The sequence below is a fragment of the Musca vetustissima genome, unplaced genomic scaffold (genome assembly GCF_032173495.1).
Source record: "Musca vetustissima isolate MV318-11 ecotype Yass unplaced genomic scaffold, APGP_CSIRO_Mvet_v1 utg98388, whole genome shotgun sequence".
Lineage (NCBI taxonomy): Eukaryota > Metazoa > Arthropoda > Insecta > Diptera > Muscidae > Musca > Musca vetustissima.
This window is the reverse complement of record NW_026880206.1, coordinates 1-19,505: the sequence shown is the minus strand read 5'-3', so window position 1 is coordinate 19,505 and position 19,505 is coordinate 1. Positions and strand designations below refer to the sequence as shown.

Genomic DNA, 19,505 nt, shown 5'->3' with positions numbered 1-19,505 from the left:
CTGGTATAAAAAAACTACAAAAAATGTCTACAGTTAAAACAACACTACTTCTTGGAGCCTTAGCCATTTGTGGCGCCCAAACAACAGCAGCATTTTCCGATTCAATTTTCCAAAAAGCTTTATCGCAATTTGGACGAAAAATTTTTAATGAAATTCTAACAAATGATGGACCACAAAATATTATTCTATCTCCCTTTGCCATTCAATCGTGTTTGACAATGTTGCAAATGGGTGCTGATGGTCAAACTGCTGAGCAGCTACAACGTGGCTTAAATTTTGCCAACATTAATAGGGAGCAATTGACCAGCAATTATCACTCCATACTGGCAAAATATCAACAAGGAGACATACTAAAAATTGCCAATAAAATCTATGTAATGCAAAACGAAGAACTCAGAGATGATTATAATGAAATCTTATCCCAAAATTTCTATACAACTGCAGAAAATATCGATTTCACTCAAGTTGAAAATGCCACAGCCGCAATTAATACTTGGATTGCCTCGAAGACAAACAATATGATTAGGGATTTGATAACTGAGGATAGCATAAGTCCTTATACCCGCTTATATATTTTAAGTGCAATTTATTTCAATGGCAAATGGGCTAAAGCATTCCCGAAGGAATCAACGAAAGAAGAATATTTCTATTTGGATACGAAGAATTTTCGAAAAATTCAAATGATGAGAGTACAATCGAAATTTAAATTTGGTTTTGTGGATGAATTGGAAGCATCGGCGGTTATATTACCTTATGAGGATATTGATCTTTCGATGTTAATTATTTTACCCAATGCAATTGATGGTTTGGCAAATATTACACGGAAGTTACAGAATATAGAGTTGTCTTCACTTATTGCAAGAAAAGTGAAATATGCCATGGAAGTTGATTTGCAGATGCCAAAATTTAAAGCGGAATTTAAAATCAAGCTGAGTGACATACTTAAAAAGGTAGGATTATTATTAATACGTATTATTAAATTACATACACTAGATTCGTCGGAAAAATATCGCAAGTTTAAATTTTTACCTATAAGAGATATGAGCATTTTGCGTGTCAAAACTTCCAGATTCATTTAAGATTTAAAATTTTTAAGACATAAACCATTGTGTTTTCCCGAAAGAGAGGCATGAGCTAGGCATTATGAAGTTACCTTTAAAATGAAAACAAATCATACAACAAAACGGTGCATATTCGGACATTCCAAAGCATGTTAAAAAAAGTCTTAAGGGCCCCATAGACATATCCCTTTGCCTATTTGTAGATAAGACGATATAGCTCACAATATATAAGATATAGCTTTGAAATTGTGTCCAAAAATTGCTAATATTTCCAGGACGTTCGTTATGGATAACGGGTATATTGCTTTGAAGGTAAAATATCTCCAAGCTTTTCAGGTTATCCTACTCAAATTTTCCAACTCAAAATTAGCAACATTGGTTTACATTTTTTACATTTTGATATAGCTCCCATATAACAGCACCATCTCATTTTCGGTATTTTACAAACCTTGGCTGACCGAGCCCTCATTGTCAGTCAGGCTGCACCAATAGTCACGAAATTATGCATGCAATAATCCGTTAATATTTAGAGAATGAAATTCACCAAAAACATTATTTATGTCGGTTTTTATGGTCGCCACAATTATGACCCGAACAACACCCTTACACCAGGAAGGGAATGTGGCCAAAGAATAAGTATGAAGAGCGGTCAATATTCTGCGGGTCAAATATGCCCAGACTTTTGTGAGAAAAATTACAAAATTTGTCATTACTGCTGAAGGACCTAGATCGGAGAAGTTTATAGTATATCAAAGAGGAGTGCTTGACCGTTAAAGTGATACCAATTATATTGTTGTATGTACTCGTATGTGGGAGTTATACGTAAATATTTAAAGGTGTCTATGTGTTATGATATATTTTAGTATAACAATTACGCCACTAGAGGGCGGAATTCTCGCGCTGATCGCTTTGAAATTTTACATGAAATTCCGGTTATGACTATTGTTTTTGGAAATGATCCGTTAATATTAGGGGATCAAATGGACAAAAATGTTTATTTTGGTCGGTTTAGACACACACAATTATGACCCGCATGTAGAAAGGGGTTTACACCAGGAATTTACTCCTAAAGGACATAGACTCGAAAAATTGACCTTTACATTGGATGCCTATAATTTTCGGTGATGTTGAGATGATATTTAGGTGATGCAATGAACCGAACACTTTCTTTTTGTCAGATTTTCTAGTCGCTCTATTATTATATGCAGAACATCACATATTTAACACATATTTTAGATGATGATCAGTCAATATTCCGAGGGTCAAATTAACGAAAACAAAATTTTTATTTTATGGCGTAAATATTCACGTCTGGGAAACAAGATTTTAAGAATATGCCGCGGTTAGAAACTCAAGCTATTGACCTATTATCGGTGAAGAGGGTGAAAATATTGCGAAATATTAGACAGACTCAGAATATTAAACCGCAGAATGTTCGATTTTCCTGGTGGTTGTGTAGGGTATCATATGGTCGGCCCGTCCGACTATACTACTCCGCTCACTGTTTTTTTAACCAAATTTTTACATCGAAGTGGCTATAATCTGGCATATCGGATTTTTGGTAAATATAAGTCTTCTTTCCAGAAGGTTAATATTTAAAAATAATCATAAACATACGCACCACTTAATTTTCGGAAGGTTCAACCTACCCCAGTTTTTCAACCTGAGTGTATGTACAACAACCTACTACCACATATGGCAATAACATGTTCCCATTTAAAATTCCTCCGAAGGAATTTTAAATGTAGACCACATAGTGGTGGTATACAAATTTCTGTCCGGCGCAGCTATTGGGTGTCAAATATTGATTCACATTTTGGTAGAATCTCTCAAACCACGAGACGCTCAAGTTTTTGAAATTTTAAAGCAGTGTTGGGCATAACAAAATTGAGCATAAAAGTGGGTGAGCGTAACTGAGAAATTATCATTAAAAACGACTGACGAAAAGAGAAAAAGAGAATGCGTGTTTAACCATCGACACTCTGTTACGGTAGCGTGTATGGCCGAGCATGCTTGTTTTAAAGAATTCAGACATGTTTTCAACCGTCATGCTAGATTTTCGGTATGTTCAATGTTCGGTAGGTTCAAGGCATTTCGTGGTTGCATTTTTCAATGGTGTAACCCTTAAAAAACTGATGAGATCGAATTTTTGTATATTGAATGTCCACCTCATGATGGAGGGTTTAAAAAGTTCGAACCGGCCGAATTTAACGAAGATCATACTTGTTTTAGCATACATTTTTATACCCTACACAACTATGTTGTCAGGGTATTATAGCTTTGTGCAGCCCCAAAAGTTTGTAACGCAGCGAAATATTGATCCTAAACCCACCTTTATGTATACCGATCGTAATATCTCGACTAGCTGATTCGATCAAGACATGTGTGTCCGTCCGTCCGTCTGTCCATTATAATTGGTAAATACGATACAGGCCACAGTTATGGACCAATCTTCATGAAATTTTGCATGTAGGATGGGTTCTGGCCAATGAAGACCCCTATTGTTTTTGGAAAAGATTGGTTAATATTTAGGGGATGAAATGGACCAAAAACTTTATTTTTGTCGGTTTTTCTGGTCGCTCCAGAGGCCGCAATTATGGCCCAAACACTGCGAATTTTTGCACGGAGAAGGGGATTGGGCCAAAGAATAATCATGCCTATTTTGATAAAGATCGGTCAATATTTAGTGGGTCAAATGGACCCTGACTTTTTTGTGAAAAATAAAAAAAAATTATTCTACAGCGTATATATTTACCCATGAAGAACAAAGACCCGAGAAGTTGATAGTATAACCCAGAGGAGTGGTTGACCTTTAAATTGATACCAATTATATGGTCGTATGTATTCATATGTGGGAGTTACAGTACGTTTACATTTAACCGGATTTCGTTAACCCAGTGGGTTTCAATTGCCATTTCCTTTCCATATATGTCAAATAAATCCTCATAAAGTGGGTTAACCCCGGTAAAAAGTTCTAATGTACAAGGAGTTTTACACTTAAATATTTACAGGTGCTTACGTACTGAGATATTACTTAGTAACGCATTAGCACACTGGAGGGCGGAAATATAGAGCTGATCGCTTCGAAATGTTCCATGAGGTTCCAGTAGTGGTCAAGGACAACGACTATAATTTTCTGTGATGATCAGATAATAATTTTGGGATGAAGTGGACCGAAAACTTATTTTTTCGAGTCGATCTATAGGCCACAATTATAAACCGAACATCACAACACAACCCACGGTCAAGGTAATCTGGACAAGTTATTAGAAGGACTGTACTGAATATTAGTAATATTCGGAGAATAAGTTAATGTAAGGAAATAGTACTGTTGGCCTCAAATCGGCCAAGAGGTGCAACTGTCACGAAATATTGTCAGGCTCTGAATAAAAATCCGCAGAAAGTTAGATTTCCGTGATAGTTGTGTAGGGTATCGTATGGTCGGCCCCGTCCGACTATACTGCTCCGCTCACTGGTTTAATTATGATATGCATTCTAACAGTTACTCCAGCACATACAAAATTGGTGCATTATAGCAAATGGACGATCTTGTTCGATATAATTTCTTTTCGTACAGAATTTTGTTAATTATTTGAAAGCAATCAACTTATTTCAAATTATAGATGGGCATGGCTAAAATGTTCTCCAGTCGCAATTTTGGTAAGATGTTAAAATCACCAGGACCCTTGGCACTGTCCGAAGTAATCCACCAAGCATCGATTGAAATTAATGAGGAGGGAACAAAAGCTGCAGCAGTTGCAGGTATTTATAATAACTTTTAAACTAAAAACAATAAATAATTATTATTTTTTTTTTCATAGCTGCCGATGCATATCTGCGTTCATCTTTGCCGGTCTTTGATTTCAAGGTTAATCGTCCATTTTATTATGCCATCATCAATGAAGATTTTATACCATTTTTTGAGGGGACATTCGTGGGAGTTTAAAGGGCTTATTATACTAACATTCAATACCACAGCAGCACAAACACTTAAATTTTAAATAAATACTAAGCACAAATGCTTTACATACTGCATTTTTATAATATCTACATTATTTCAATTGTTTATAGTACGTTTACATTATACCGGATTCCGTTAACACAGTGGTTTTCAATTGTCAATTCCATTGTACGCATGTCAAATAAATCCTCATAGAGTAGGTTAACCCGGTAAAAAGTTTTAATGCAAATGTCGTATTAGATTCATGGTATAATTATAAAAGGTAACAGCAAGTGTTGTTGTACAAAAAACTATACAACAACCACATGGAAATTTGTTGTTGTAAGTTCTACTAGTGTCAACTCATTTGACAGAAAAATGTAAACAAACAAACAAATTATCATCAAATTATTTTTATTTTGAAAATGGAATATTTTCGAATCCTCAAAATAAAAATTGAATAACATGAATGAAAATCTATCAAATTTATATTTCTATCGCTTCCACATCTTTCCTTTAATTGAGCCATTGCCATATATATGGGTAACACATATGACAATGCTGGGAATAGCGAGTTATTCCTTCAAGAAAGATTTGCTTCCTCAAACTTTCCCAGCAGGCAGATTGAGTAAATTGAATACGGAGCACATTAATAAAGAACAATTTCAAATTGTATGTGTTCCCAATTTTCCTGTTGGGTGATTTTTAAAAACATAATTTGTCAAATTCATATTGACACTAGTATTACGTTGGAATCAAATCAGCTGGGATTTGCTGTTACCTTTTATAATTGTACCATGTATTAGATTTAAAATTGAAAATAAGGATGTTTTATATTGCTTTTTACTGAAATATTTGAATTTTATTTATCCTATTCAGGAACATAATCTAATAACAAATAGTGGTTATCATATAGACCGGCATGGGTAGTGTATAATTTTTTACTTGTTTTTCTATAATAACATTCTCGGACAAATTGTTTATATTTTAATTCTGACTGTCTATCAATGCCTCCAATATTTAACATAAATTCAAAATTCCGTCATGCATTCGTCATTATCAGAAAATGCCATCTGTGACAATTCCTAAGAAGTGTCTACAAGATGAATTTATATTTGTTATGCGTTTATATTCTACGCATTCGCCTTATTCGTCTTCACTAGGTTGTTTTTGCTCTTATTTAAATACATAAATATGTATTGCGTTGTTCTTCATGCTAAATAATTTCTAACCTTTGTCTAAATGACAAAAACATTTTGCAATATAAATAAACAACATTTGTTAAAATATTATTCAGTTATAGATTGCACCTTTAAACATTAATACAGTTTGGCAAATAAACAAATAAATATAAAAATATGGAACTCAGTGGTAAGTATAAATAAAAAGCACCTTCAAATCATTATTTATACATTGAAGACATTAACATCATTCCATTTATGGAAATACATAAGATCAATTTCAAATTTCCACGAATTTCAACATTTTTATTTAGTTCATTTTTCCAAGTAAAAACGTCGGTAAGTTTGGCCGGGCCAGACTTTTTATACTCTCCACCAGATGGAGGGACTATGTCCGTGTATTGTGTGATAGCAAGTTGTCATGGCCTGAAAACATAATGTTCAAATTACATACTTGGAAAATTGAGACAGGGACTTTAACATGCAAAAACCAGTAGGGTAGTGAAGTCGAACTGGGCCGACTATATGATACCCTTCTCCACTTTGGATATATTCTACATATGTCTCCTGACAGACATCGCCTCTCGAAAATACATTGACATAAGATTGAACGAACTTAAATAAGTGATCTTTATCTTTCCGGAATCTATGCTAAATGTCATTTCATTTGGGCAAGTTTAGGGTCGTTTGCGTACAATGGGACAATACACGCTATTCGGTAGGTCGCACTTTTCAAAATTTAGATATATAGGGGTTTTGGTCCATCATACATAAAATATATATGGGAGCTATATCTTAATCTGAACCAATTTTCACGAAGCTTGATAGACCCCATTCTAGACTCAATTCAGTACAGTATGCCAAATTTCGTGCAAATCAAAATTAATTCGGACGAAAATATATATGGGAGCTATATCTAAATCTGAACCGATTCTCACGAAACGTAGCACACATCATTATGGACTCAATTCAGTACGCTGTGCCAAATTTCGTGCACATCGAAAGATATATCGGAGTTTTGGTGCACCATTTACATTAAGTCGGACGAAGATATATATGTAAGCTATATTTAAATCTGTACGGATTTCAACAAAACTTAGCATACATTAATCTGTACCTAATTCAGTACGCTGTTCAAAATTTTGTCTCAATCGAACAAATCTTGAGAGTTTGGTGCACGATTTACATAAAATCGGACGAAAATATATGTGGGAGCAATATCTTAATCTGATCCGATTTTCTCCAATTCTCATTGGGTACGTCCTTTGTCCAAATTAGTGACCTTTGCCAAATTTCATCCGATTCGGATCGACCTGTTCTTTGTTTACAATTTAACATGAACAAAGGGACGGACGGTCTGGCGGACATGCAGAAATCGGCTCAAGAAGTAATTCTATGAATATTCTCAATAGAGTAGATTTATACTTGTGTATCCATGCGTTCGTCTGTCCATTATAATTTATAAACACGAAATCATTGGACCAACATCTATATTTTTGTACGTTTTTCTGGTCGCTCCAGAGTCTAAAATTATGACCCGAACACCGCGAATGTTTATGATTACGATAAATATTTAGCGGGTCAAATGGACCCAAACTTTTGTGTGAAAAATTAAAGAATTAGAATTCTATGGCGTATATATAAATATATATACTCCTGATGGAAATATACCTTATATGTTGACATAATATGCAAGATCAGTGGTTGAGAGTGTGTAGAGGGCGCAAATGTCAGGCTGATCGCTATGAAATTTTACATGAACTTCCGGTTATGGTCAAATCAACCGAGATATATCTGCATAAAATTACAAAAAAAATGCATGTGCTCATCCCTGAAAACAATATTCGGAGAATATGCCTGGGATATATAGACGAGTTGTTGACTTCAAAGCAAGTATCGCAAAATATTGTCCAAGCACTAAATATAGATCTGCAGAAAGTTACAGTCATGTGGCAATTGTGTAGGGTATCATATGGTCGGCCTCGTCTGACTATATTGCTCACTGGTTTGTGATAGGGAGATGTTCTACTCAATGATAATCCAGAATATAAAATTGCAGTCAATTTGGTTTAAGGGAACCCCCCTCATTCACGATTTTAATTTTTCAAGATTGTCAATGGGCTAGTAAATCAATGCCAATGCTTGATAATGTTTGTAACTTTGCACATATATACTTGAAGATTTAAAAGAGAAGAAAAATAATTTACAAACAATTTTTGTTATTGTTTTGTTGTTGTGATTAAAGAAAAGTCCTTACTTTTGATGGCGGGCATGATAACTCCTCACTGGAACATCGGAATCCGAAAATTCCAACGGTGTTAGAAAGAGCACATGTCTGTCTCTCGACTTATTGACTTCGCTCTAAAATTAACAAAATGGCGGACCTTTAAAAAAATAGTTTTGGAAAATCGCCGATTTTTTACCAAAAACCAAGTTAAAAAATAAGGAAGATCTTCACCTATTGACTTTATCCTAGGTCATACGATAGCTATACACTCACAGAGAAACGAGTAAAAATTTGGAATCGATTGGGTCATTAGTTTTTGAGTTATCGTGCCCGCCATTCACAAAAGAGAAAAACGTGTTTAAAGTTTGAGAAGCCCTTTAGCCGTCACTTGATGCTGACACATTAAATCGGCTATATCTTCAACAGTTCTTGAGATTTTCACTTGAAATTTTGTAGGGACCTTCTTGAATTACTGTAGATTCGAATTAAATCAACAAATTTTTTGACCCAAATTCTCCAAAATACCGACATTTGCGATGTAGCGTTGTATGAGCCTATACCCAAAAGTTTCCATATACCAAAATTTGGGGCTACTCTATAAAGTGGACCAATACTGATAATTTTTAGTAGGAAAAGAACCCGAAATACTAATCAGCTGATTAGGTTGAAAACGTGCCTAAAAGCTTCAAACTACCGAATTTTCAGTACCAAACATCCTTGGGGGAGTAACAATATGTGTGCAACATTTCACAGCTCTTTATTACATGTTTTTATTATAAAACCCAAAATATATGTATGTATCAGATCTCGTATATATATATATATATATTGAATTATTTAATTTACTAATAATTTTTCAATTTAATTCATTTCAGTTAAGATATTTCCCCACGTAATTCTTGTCGTTTTACTGGCATGCTCATCGCCAGCGAGATCGGCAAAACCAGAAATAAACTACAGATTGGGCAGTTTCAATCGTCAACTACTTCATGAAGTATTTACAACAAATGAAAATCAAAATACACTGATATCTCCCTTTGCCTTGCGTTCAGCTCTATCAATGGTCCTAATGGGAACTGGTGGCGAGACGGCTGATGAAATAGAACAAACCTTGCGGCAATATGAAACGGAATCTGAAATATTGGAAAAATATGGATCTTTGCTGGCGAATTTTAAAAGCGAAACTAATTTAAAAATTGCAAACATAATTTGCCTTAATCACAAATTTCGACTGAAAGACAATTTTTTACAAATTGTCACCGGACAATTTTATTCAACTCGACTTTTGGTGGACTTTTTTCAACTCAATCAAGCAATGGAAGTCATAAATGAAACCATTGGCAAAAATACAAATTACACTATTAAAAATGTATTGCAACCTCAAGATTTGGGCCACAATCCAGAAGCATTACTGCTAAGTACGGCACACTTTAATGGGGATTTTGCTTTACCCCTACCCGCCGAGGGAATAGAAGAAAAACCATTTCGTCTAAATGCCACAAGCCGAATAAATATTCCCATGATGAAATATAAGGGAAAATTCGAATATGCCATGCTAACCAAAGACCTTTTATCAACAGCTATTCGTATACCGTATAGAGATTCGGATTTATCATTAATTGTTATAAAGCCAGCCGATAGAATGCCAATGAAAAGATTTATGAGAATTATACAGGAAATTGATTTCGATTTAAGATCCTTGAAGAGGAAATTCACAGAAGCTGAAGGGTATATTATTTTACCCAAATTTAAAGCACAATTTCAAATGAATTTGAAATATTTTTTAAAGAAGGTAAGTTTTGGAATTATCAATACAGCATATGTTTAGATATGAGCTAATATTAAAATCTGGAAATTTTGAATTAGGACCATAGCAGATGTTGAAATTTGAAACAGACCCAAAACAAATAATTTCAGATTCAAGGCCTTAGCACATGCATATTTTATAGGTCTGTGGGGAATATTTGCAGGTGTTTCAAGCAGAATCTTTTGAGATTTAATTTATTTTGAAAAATATGTCATCAGTTTTTCAGGTCTTTTTTTTGTAAAAAATTGTTCTCCCTTTTCATTTTAATCCTCCAATTTTTTCCTGATCCACGGGAACCGAAGATAAGTATTAGTAGAAATTGGATTCTGTATCGGAAAATTCATTATGGAAAAATTAGGTTCTGAGCATTAGGTTCTGAGTTTATAGAGAAAATGGTCCCTCCTTCTGAGTATTGTTTCCATAAAAAAACAGTAAAAAAAAGTTCAAAGGTCGGACGGGGCCGACTATATGATACCCTTCGCCACTTTAGATACATACAAGAGATGATTATATATACCATATCCTGTAGATAGAACAGACATATAATCTTTAGAGGAACATTGAAATAAAATCGGGCGAAACTAAATGTGTGATCTACATAGATATATAAACCATAAAAAACGCATATCAGTCAATCAGATTCTGTGGTGTACCATCCAATTCGGATTTTCTGGTGTACCGTGAAATCGAGACAAAATAATGTATGTGTAGCTGTATGTAAATATGGATATAATTGGGCAACCGTGGAGTATACCACGTTATGCTGCAGTACAATGCGCTGTCCTCAATTTCATAAACATAGGCTCTTTGGTGCACCATTTACATAAAATCTGACGGAACTATATGTACGAGGTATCTAAATCTGAATCGGAAAATCCTCGGATGTTTGGTGCACCATTTAGATAATTTCGGACGGAGCTATATCTAAATCTGAACCGATTTCCACAAAACTTCGAATATTTCAATATTTGTAGCGATCGGACAAAAATTGGAAGTTTTGTGCACCATTACCAAAAATCGGACGAAACTATATATGGGTGTTATATATAAACCTAGTTCAGTACGCTGTGCAAAATTTTGTTTGAATCGGTAAAATATTGTGTGTTTGGGGAACCATTTACCAAAAATCGGTAAAAAAATATATATGGGAGCTATATAACTTCGTATATATCAATATGGACTTAGTTCAGTACGCTGGGCAAAATTTTATTTCAATCGAAACAAATACTGGGTGTTTTGTGCACCATTTACCTTATATCGGACGAAACTATATAGGGTTGCGTTACCTTAAATAATTGTTCGTCATGTAACAATATATTCTCCTTCAATTTCAGATGGGTATGACGAAGTTCTTTACCTCAGCTCGCTTCGATAAAATGATTGAACAAAATCAAGCCATTCACTTTAACGATGTCATCCATCAAGCTTCGATTGAAATAAATGAATCGGTTGAGAAAGTTGTACCCTATGACTGTAAGTATATTCTTAAACATCATATTTTCTTAATAATTATATTTACAATAATATTTTATTTTCTTCACTTCTATTTATATAGTCGCTAATACCATGCACCGTCAATACGAGATATTTGAAGCAGATCGTACATTTTACTATGCTATAGTTAATTCTCAATTTGAGCCGATATTCGAGGGAACTTTTGCCGGAATGTCAATGTAAATATTTGATACGTGTTTAAATGTATAAACAATTATAATAATAAACAAATGATTCGGAATAAAGCTTGTTTGGGATGCATTCGGATTTTTTTAATAATCAGTGTTTTACTGTGGGTCAAAGGGGAAATGTATATAATTAATACAGTGCATATTTCATTTAAAAAAGTCTTTTATTAGTCCCTAAAAAACATTATTTAAAAAAAGCCTTGTATTAGTCTCTGAAAATATTCTTTACAAAATCCACGCCTTATATTAGTCCCTGAAAAAATATTCTATAAAAAATCCATGTCCTGTATTAGCGCCTAAATAATATATATATATTTTTTAAATTCGCTCATCGCATTATTATATTATATAAAATATATATTTTTTTAATACACGCCTTGTACTAGACCCTAAAATTATTAGTCTCCGAAGAAATATTATTTATACTCTTCACCACACTGTGGTGAAGTGTGTCCATGTTAAATTGTTGTGTCCATGTTAAATTGTAAACAAATTACAGGTCGCATTTATGACCCGAATTGGATGAAAGTTGGTCATTTATTTTGTCCAAGGACGAACCCTGTTGAAATCGGTTCAGATTTAGATATAGCTCCCATATATAGTTTCGTCCGATTTTCAGTAAATGGTGCACCAATGCCCCTATATATCATTCGATTTGCACGAAATTTGGCACAGCTTACTGAATTAAGTCTAGAATGATGTGTGCTAAGTTTCGTGAAAATCGGTCCAGATTTTGATATAGCTCTCATATATATTTTCGTCCGATTTAAAGTAAATGGTGGACCAATGTCCCTATATATCTTTCGATTTGCACGAAATTTGGCATAGCGTACTGAATTGAGTCTAGAATGATGTGTGCGAAGTTTAGTGAAAATCGGCTCAGAGTTAGATATAGGTCCCATATATATCTGCATCCAATTTAAAGTAAATTGTGCACCAATGTCTCTATATATCATTCGATTTGCACGAAATTTGGCACAGCGTACTGAATTAAGTCTAGAATGATATGTGATAAGTTTCGTGGAAATCGGTTCAGATTTAGATATAGCACCCATATATATTTTCATCCGATTTTATGTAAATGCTACACCAAAGTCCCTATATATCTTTCGATTTGCACGAAATTTGTCATAGTGTAGAGTGATGTGCGATAAGCTTCGTGAAATTTGTTCCAAATTTAGATAAAGCTCTCGGTTCAATGAAATGAAATTTAGCATAGGTTCCAGAAAGGCATAAAGATCTTATATTCAAGTTCGTTCAATTTGATGCAAATGTTCTTTCGAAAAGTTGGAGTCTGTTAGGAGGCATATTTAGAATATACCCAAAGTGATGAAGGGTATTATATAGTCGGCTCAGTCCGACTTTGCTACTTTCCTAACTAGTTTTTATTAGTCCCTGAATATATATTTATGTTCTCAAACTAAATACATTTTTGGCGTCTCTTCTCAAATCCAAATCCCAAACATTAACATTGCAAATATTTCAGCAAACACGAAATCGCATCGAAGTTCGCTCTTCGGGCACAGTGTGAGACCTTTGCTAGATAACAAATCAATATTTAAATGCATTGTATTCATTATGCTATTATTGTTGAACCACTGTACAAGCTTTGCGGTTTTGTTATTTCCATTTCATCTACAAAAACAAAAATTGATAAATCGACAACAACAATTCGCTAAGTAATGACACTTTATTTCTAGCTTTGATTGATAATCAAAATCAGTGCTAAGAAAACATTTGCTATTTAAACACGTCCAGTGAGAAAATCTCGCATCGCTTCAAAACAGAATGGGGCTAAATGGTGAATAGTATTTTTTGTTGTTATTGTTGTTGTCGTTTTGTGTTTCTAATCGTATCGAAGTAATATACTAATTGTAAGGTCATGAACGTGTTTATGAAGTAATTTAATAATACGACTTAGTTGAAAAAAGTGAAAACAAAAACCATAACTCATTCACGATGAATCAAAAATAAAATTAGTTGGGGAGCAGTCCACTGATTTTATGCCAAAATTTTTAATAATATGCCAATGCCAATGTCGAATTATTTCCAACTTTATCAAATAATACAAACCAAAAACCATTATCTAAACCTGACTAAAAGTTCAAAAACGTTCGATCCTGCCAAAACGTAATTTTTCAAAAAATCTCAGCCTTTTGGTGCTACATGTTCCTGTATTACTCCCTGAAAAAATATTCTTCATAAAATCCAGACTTGCCTACGTTCTTGAAAAATATTCTTCAAAAAAACAACGATTGTCTGAATTTATAAAAAAAATATTCTTTATAAGGATCCATGGTTACATAAGATCTTTAAAAATAAAAAATTAAGGCTTGTCGCGATCCTTGAAAAATATTTTTTTGAAAAATCCGCACCTATATTGGCCTTTGAAAAATGGTATTTAAAAAATCACGACATGATGCCTCAAATAGACCCTGAATTTTTTTTTTTAAAAAATCCGTGTCTTATATTATTTTTGAAAAAATTAGTTCCTGAAAAAATATTCTTTAAAAATCCATGCTTCGTATTAGTTCCTGAAAAAATATTCTTTAAAACATCCATGCCTAACCTGACAAAATATTTTTTTTTTTTAAACACCAAAAAGTATGTTTTTATAAATCCAGGCCTATATTGGCCCTTGAAAATTTGTCTTTTATAAATCCACGCCTATATTGGCCCTTGAAAAATATTCTTTTTAAATCCACGCCTTTATTGGCCCTTGAAAAGTATTATCTTAAAAATCAAAGCCTATATTGGCCCTTGATAAATATTCTTTTATAAATCCAGGCCTATATTGGCCCTTGAAAATTTGTCTTTTATAAATCCAGGCCTATATTGGCCCTTGAAAATTTGTCTTTTATAAATCCAGGCCTATATTGGCCCTTGAAAATTTGTCTTTTATAAATCCACGCCTATATTGGCGATTGCAAAATATTCTTTTATAAATCCAGGCCTATATTGGCCCTTGAAAATTTGTCTTTTATAAATACATGCCTATAATGGCCCTTGAAAAATATTCTTTTATAAATCCAAGCCTATATTGGACTTTGAAAAATATTATTTTATAAATCCAGACCTATATTGGCCCTTGAGAAATATTCTTTTATAAATCCAGGCCTATATTGACCCATGGAAACTATTCTTTTTTAAATCCACGCCTATATTGGCCCATTAAAAATATTATTTAAGACAATCTACGCCTATATTGGCCCTTGAAAAATATTCTATAATAAATACACGCCTATATTGGCCCATTAAAATTATTAAAATAATTATTAAGAAAATCCACGCCTATTTAAGTCCCTCAAAAAAAAAAACATTATTTGAAAAATCCACAACTTGTACTAGTCCCTGAAAATATATTTAAAAACCAGTAAGGAAAGTAGTAAAGTCGGACGGGGCCGACTATATGATACCCTTCACCACTTTGAAGGACCATTTTTAAAGGACCAGTAAAATGAAATTGGAACCATAAACACGCCATTCTGCAATCGATACTAAATTGTTCATTTGGTCAGATAAAGAAGCTATATCTAAATCTGAACCGATTTCAGGAAACTTAACACACATCTAGGCCTAATTCATTACGCTGTGCCAAATTTAGTGCACACCGAAAAATATTAAGGGACTTTGGTGCACCATTTACATTAAATCGGACGAAAATATATGGGAGCTATATCTAAATTCGAACCGATTTTCAGGAAACTTAACACACATAATTCTAGACCTAATTCATTACGCTAAACCAAATTTAGTGCAAATCGAGAGATATATAGGGACTTTTGTGCACAATTTAACTTAAATCGGACGAAAATATATATGAGTTCTATATCTAAATTTGAACCGATTTGCAGGAAACTTAACACACATCATTCTAGAGATAATTCATTACGCTGTGCCAAATTTCGTGCAAATCGAAAGATATATAGGGACTTTTGTGCACCATTTACATTAAATCGGACGAAAATATATATGGGAGCTATAAATAAATCTGAACCGATTTTCAGGAAACTTAATACACATCATTCTAGACCTAATTTGTTACGCTGTGCCAAATTTCGTGCATAAATCGACTCAAAAAGTGATTCTATGCATATTCTCGAAAGGAACCATGTATCTATCTCGTTTCCTTTTGCCTGTTACAAACATATGCACAAAGACATAATACCCTGTACCACAGTGTGGTGAAGGGTATAAAAAGAATTTGGTTCAAGAACCTCAAAATACCGAAAATTGGGGGGCTACCAGAAAAAATTGACCAATATTTATAATTTATAGTGGATAGATTTGCTACCTAATAAGAACTGGACGTACTAAATTACAGTCAATTCGGTCGAAAAATACGATCAGAGCCCCCAAAATACCAAAAATTTGGGGTTACAGTTATATGGGGACTACCAGAAAAACTGGACCTATATTTATAATTTTGGAGTAATTTGGCACCCAATAAGAACCCAATGTACAAAATTTCAGAGAATTAGGTTATAAAACGAGCCCAAGAACCCGAAAATACCGAAAATTGGGGGTACCCTTATATGGGGGCTCTCCGAAAAACTGGACCTTTATTTATAATTTTTGGTAGGGAGATTTGCTACCCAATAAGAAGTCAAAGTACCAAATTGCAGCGAATTCGGTCGAAAAATGCGATCAAAACCCCCAAAATACCGAAAATTGGGGGTACACTTATATGGGGGCTATCCGAAAAAATTGACCTTTATTTATAATTTTTGGTAGGAAGATTTGCTACCCAATAATAACTCAAAGTACCAAATTGCAGCGAATTCAGTTAAAAAACGCGCTCAAGAACATCAAAATACCGAAAATTGGGGGTACCCTTATATGGGGGCTATCCGAAAATATGTACCTTTATTTATAATTTTTGGTAGGGAGATTTGCTACCCAATAAGAACTAAAAGTACCAAATTTCAGCGAATTCAGTTAAAAAACGCGCTCAAGAACCTCAAAATACCGAAATATGGGAGCTATGCCTAAACGTGGACCGATTTTCTCCAATTTTAATAGGGTTCGTCCTTGGGCCAATTAAGTGACCTGTGCCAAATTTCGTTCAATTCGGATCATAAATGCGACCTGTACTTTGTTTACAATTTAACATGGACAGACGGACGGACAGACAGACGGACATGCGTAAATCGACTCAGAAAGTGATTCTATGCATATTCTCAAAAGGAACCATGGGTCTATCTCGATTATTTTTGCCTGTTACAAACATATGCACAAAGACATAATACCCTGTACCACAGTGTGGTGAAGGGTATAAAGAGACCTTAAAAAGATCGACGTTATTTATTAATGAAAAATATTCTTCAAAAAATCCACGCCTTGTATTAGAACCTGGAAAAATATTCCTTAAAAAGTCCCCACCTTTATTGGCCCTTGAAAAAATATTATTTAACTAATCCACGCTTGTATTGAATCCTCGAAAAATATTCTTTGACAAATTCTCGCTGATTAGGATATTTTGTGGAAACCATTTTTTAACAAATTTAAGCATTCGGGCATAATAATCTCGCTTAGATTTAGTGTTGAAAAATATATATCTTTAACAAATTTAGTTTTTCTATAAAAAAAATTTTATTTATTTCTGGTTTTATTTCCAGTCAAAATATCCCGTGTCCTTTCAACAACTGCTCTGCTCCTACTCACCGTTTATTCTGTCACCTGTGCAGGCGATGTGGAATTCAAATCAAGCCTACGTGGCTTTAGCCAACAACTTTTCAGTGAATTATTTAAGACAAATAGTCAGACAAACATCATTTATTCACCATTCTCCATACATAGTTGCCTGGCCATGACACGAATGGGTGCCAATGGTCAAACGGCCACTGAAATGGATCAAGGCCTAAAATTCACAGGACAAAAACCCGAAGATATTGCTGAAAATTATCACACCCTATTGGCAAAATATGAAGATGGCAAAATGCTGAAAATTGCCAATAAAGTCTATGTAAAGGAACACACTCTACTGCAGGATGATTTCAAAAATGCTCTTACGGAAAAATTCTTCTCCTCGCCGGAATTTGTTGATTTTGAACATACCAAAGAGGCAGCAGACCTCATTAATAAATGGGTTGAATCGAAAACTGATAATAAAATCCATAATCTAATCTCACCATCTGTTTTGGGTATTGATACCCACTTGGTGTTGGTTAGTGCCATACATTTTAAGGGTGAATGGCGGACGCATTTCGATGAGGAATATACAAGTGATCAAGATTTTTTCGTTGATGATAAGACAAGTGTTAAGGTACCAATGATGGTGGCAGAGGATTATTTTGATTATGCTGAATTAATGGATTTGGATTGTAGCGTTGTACGCATGCCGTATAAAAATTCCGATTTGTCAATGATTATTTTATTACCAAACGCAAAGACGGGTTTGAACTCGTTGGAGGAGAAGTTGAGAACGGTATCGCTAAAGTCGCTGCAATCACGTCTTTCCAAACAACATGTTGAGGTGTTAATGCCGAAATTTGAGGCAGAGTTCGAAATTAATTTACTGGAGCCGTTAATGAATGTGAGTTAAACATAAATGGGAAGTGAATTTGTTAATACAACATATCTTGTTTACAGATGGGTATGAAACAAATGTTTGGCCGCGCCGATTTCACAAAAATGAAGAAATCCCCGGAACCCTTGTATATCTCAAGTGCGGTACATAAGGCTTTTATATCGGTCACAGAATATGGTACCGAAGCAAGTGGTGCAACAAGTAAGTGGAAATTAAATAAAAATATAATTAATTTGTTTATTAATATAAATATATTTTATTATTTATTTCTAGGTATTGTTGCAACTGCTCGATCGCTACCCGCTTTCTTTACAGCCAACCACCCATTCTATTATGCAATTATTAATGAGGACTTTATACCAATTTTCCAAGGCACTGTTGTTAAGTTTTGAAAAATTTAATATAAAAATTTTACTTTGTGATAAAAATATTTAAAAAAAATACGAATTTCCAAAATACAATAAATCGGATAAAACAACTTGAAAAATACTACTGTCTTGCTTTCTTTTAAGTAATTTTGTGATACTTTGTCGGTGATGTATTTGGAATTCCCCTGAAAGCAATAACATGCGAACAATGGACAGACTGCTGCTAAAAATAATAGATTTGTTTTTGACTAACAACAAATGCACAAATATTTTTGTTTTCTTAGTAAATGAATGATTTCATTATTTATTTGCTTTGAGATATATGCGGTTTTGATGTGCATATTAGTTTTTCGAATATGTTGTTCATTCTATTCGGCACATTTATCGCAATGGGAACGAGTAAGTACCACATATTTCTTAATTTTTAATATAATGAGGTTTAAAAAGGGGTATTTTGGATTTTTTTAAAGAATATTTGTATAGGGATTTTATAAAGAATATTTTCCGGGGACCAATACAGGGTGTGGATTTTATAAAGAATAATTTTCAGGCACCAATACAAGGCGTGGAGTTTTTAAAGAATATTTTTAAGGAACAAATACAAGGCGTGGCATTTTTAAAGAATATTTTTAAGGGACAAATACAAGATGTGGGGTTTTTAAAAAATATTTTTAAGGGACAAATACAAGGCGTGGAGTTTTTTAAGAATA

General features: G+C 33.8%; 3 protein-coding genes across 3 annotated transcripts; all 3 read left to right on the top strand.

Moving 5' to 3' along the window:
- Positions 1-23: 23 nt before the first annotated feature.
- Positions 24-5,007, top strand: LOC133325671 (serine protease inhibitor 3/4-like). The gene is made up of 3 exons (XM_061534392.1): positions 24-1,055; positions 4,685-4,823; positions 4,883-5,007. The coding sequence occupies exons 1-3, from the start codon at positions 24-26 to the stop codon at positions 5,005-5,007; spliced, it is 1,296 nt and encodes a 431-aa protein (XP_061390376.1).
- Positions 5,008-6,359: 1,352 nt separating this feature from the next.
- Positions 6,360-11,893, top strand: LOC133325670 (serine protease inhibitor 42Dd-like). Its single transcript, XM_061534391.1, has 4 exons — positions 6,360-6,372; positions 9,285-10,201; positions 11,551-11,689; positions 11,772-11,893. Exons 1-4 carry the CDS (start codon positions 6,360-6,362, stop codon positions 11,891-11,893), a joined length of 1,191 nt encoding a protein of 396 aa, XP_061390375.1.
- Positions 11,894-13,686: 1,793 nt separating this feature from the next.
- On the top strand, positions 13,687-18,819 carry LOC133325673 (alaserpin-like). Its single transcript, XM_061534395.1, has 4 exons — positions 13,687-13,699; positions 17,517-18,433; positions 18,490-18,628; positions 18,701-18,819. Exons 1-4 carry the CDS (start codon positions 13,687-13,689, stop codon positions 18,817-18,819), a joined length of 1,188 nt encoding a protein of 395 aa, XP_061390379.1.
- The last annotated feature ends 686 nt before the right edge of the window (positions 18,820-19,505 follow it).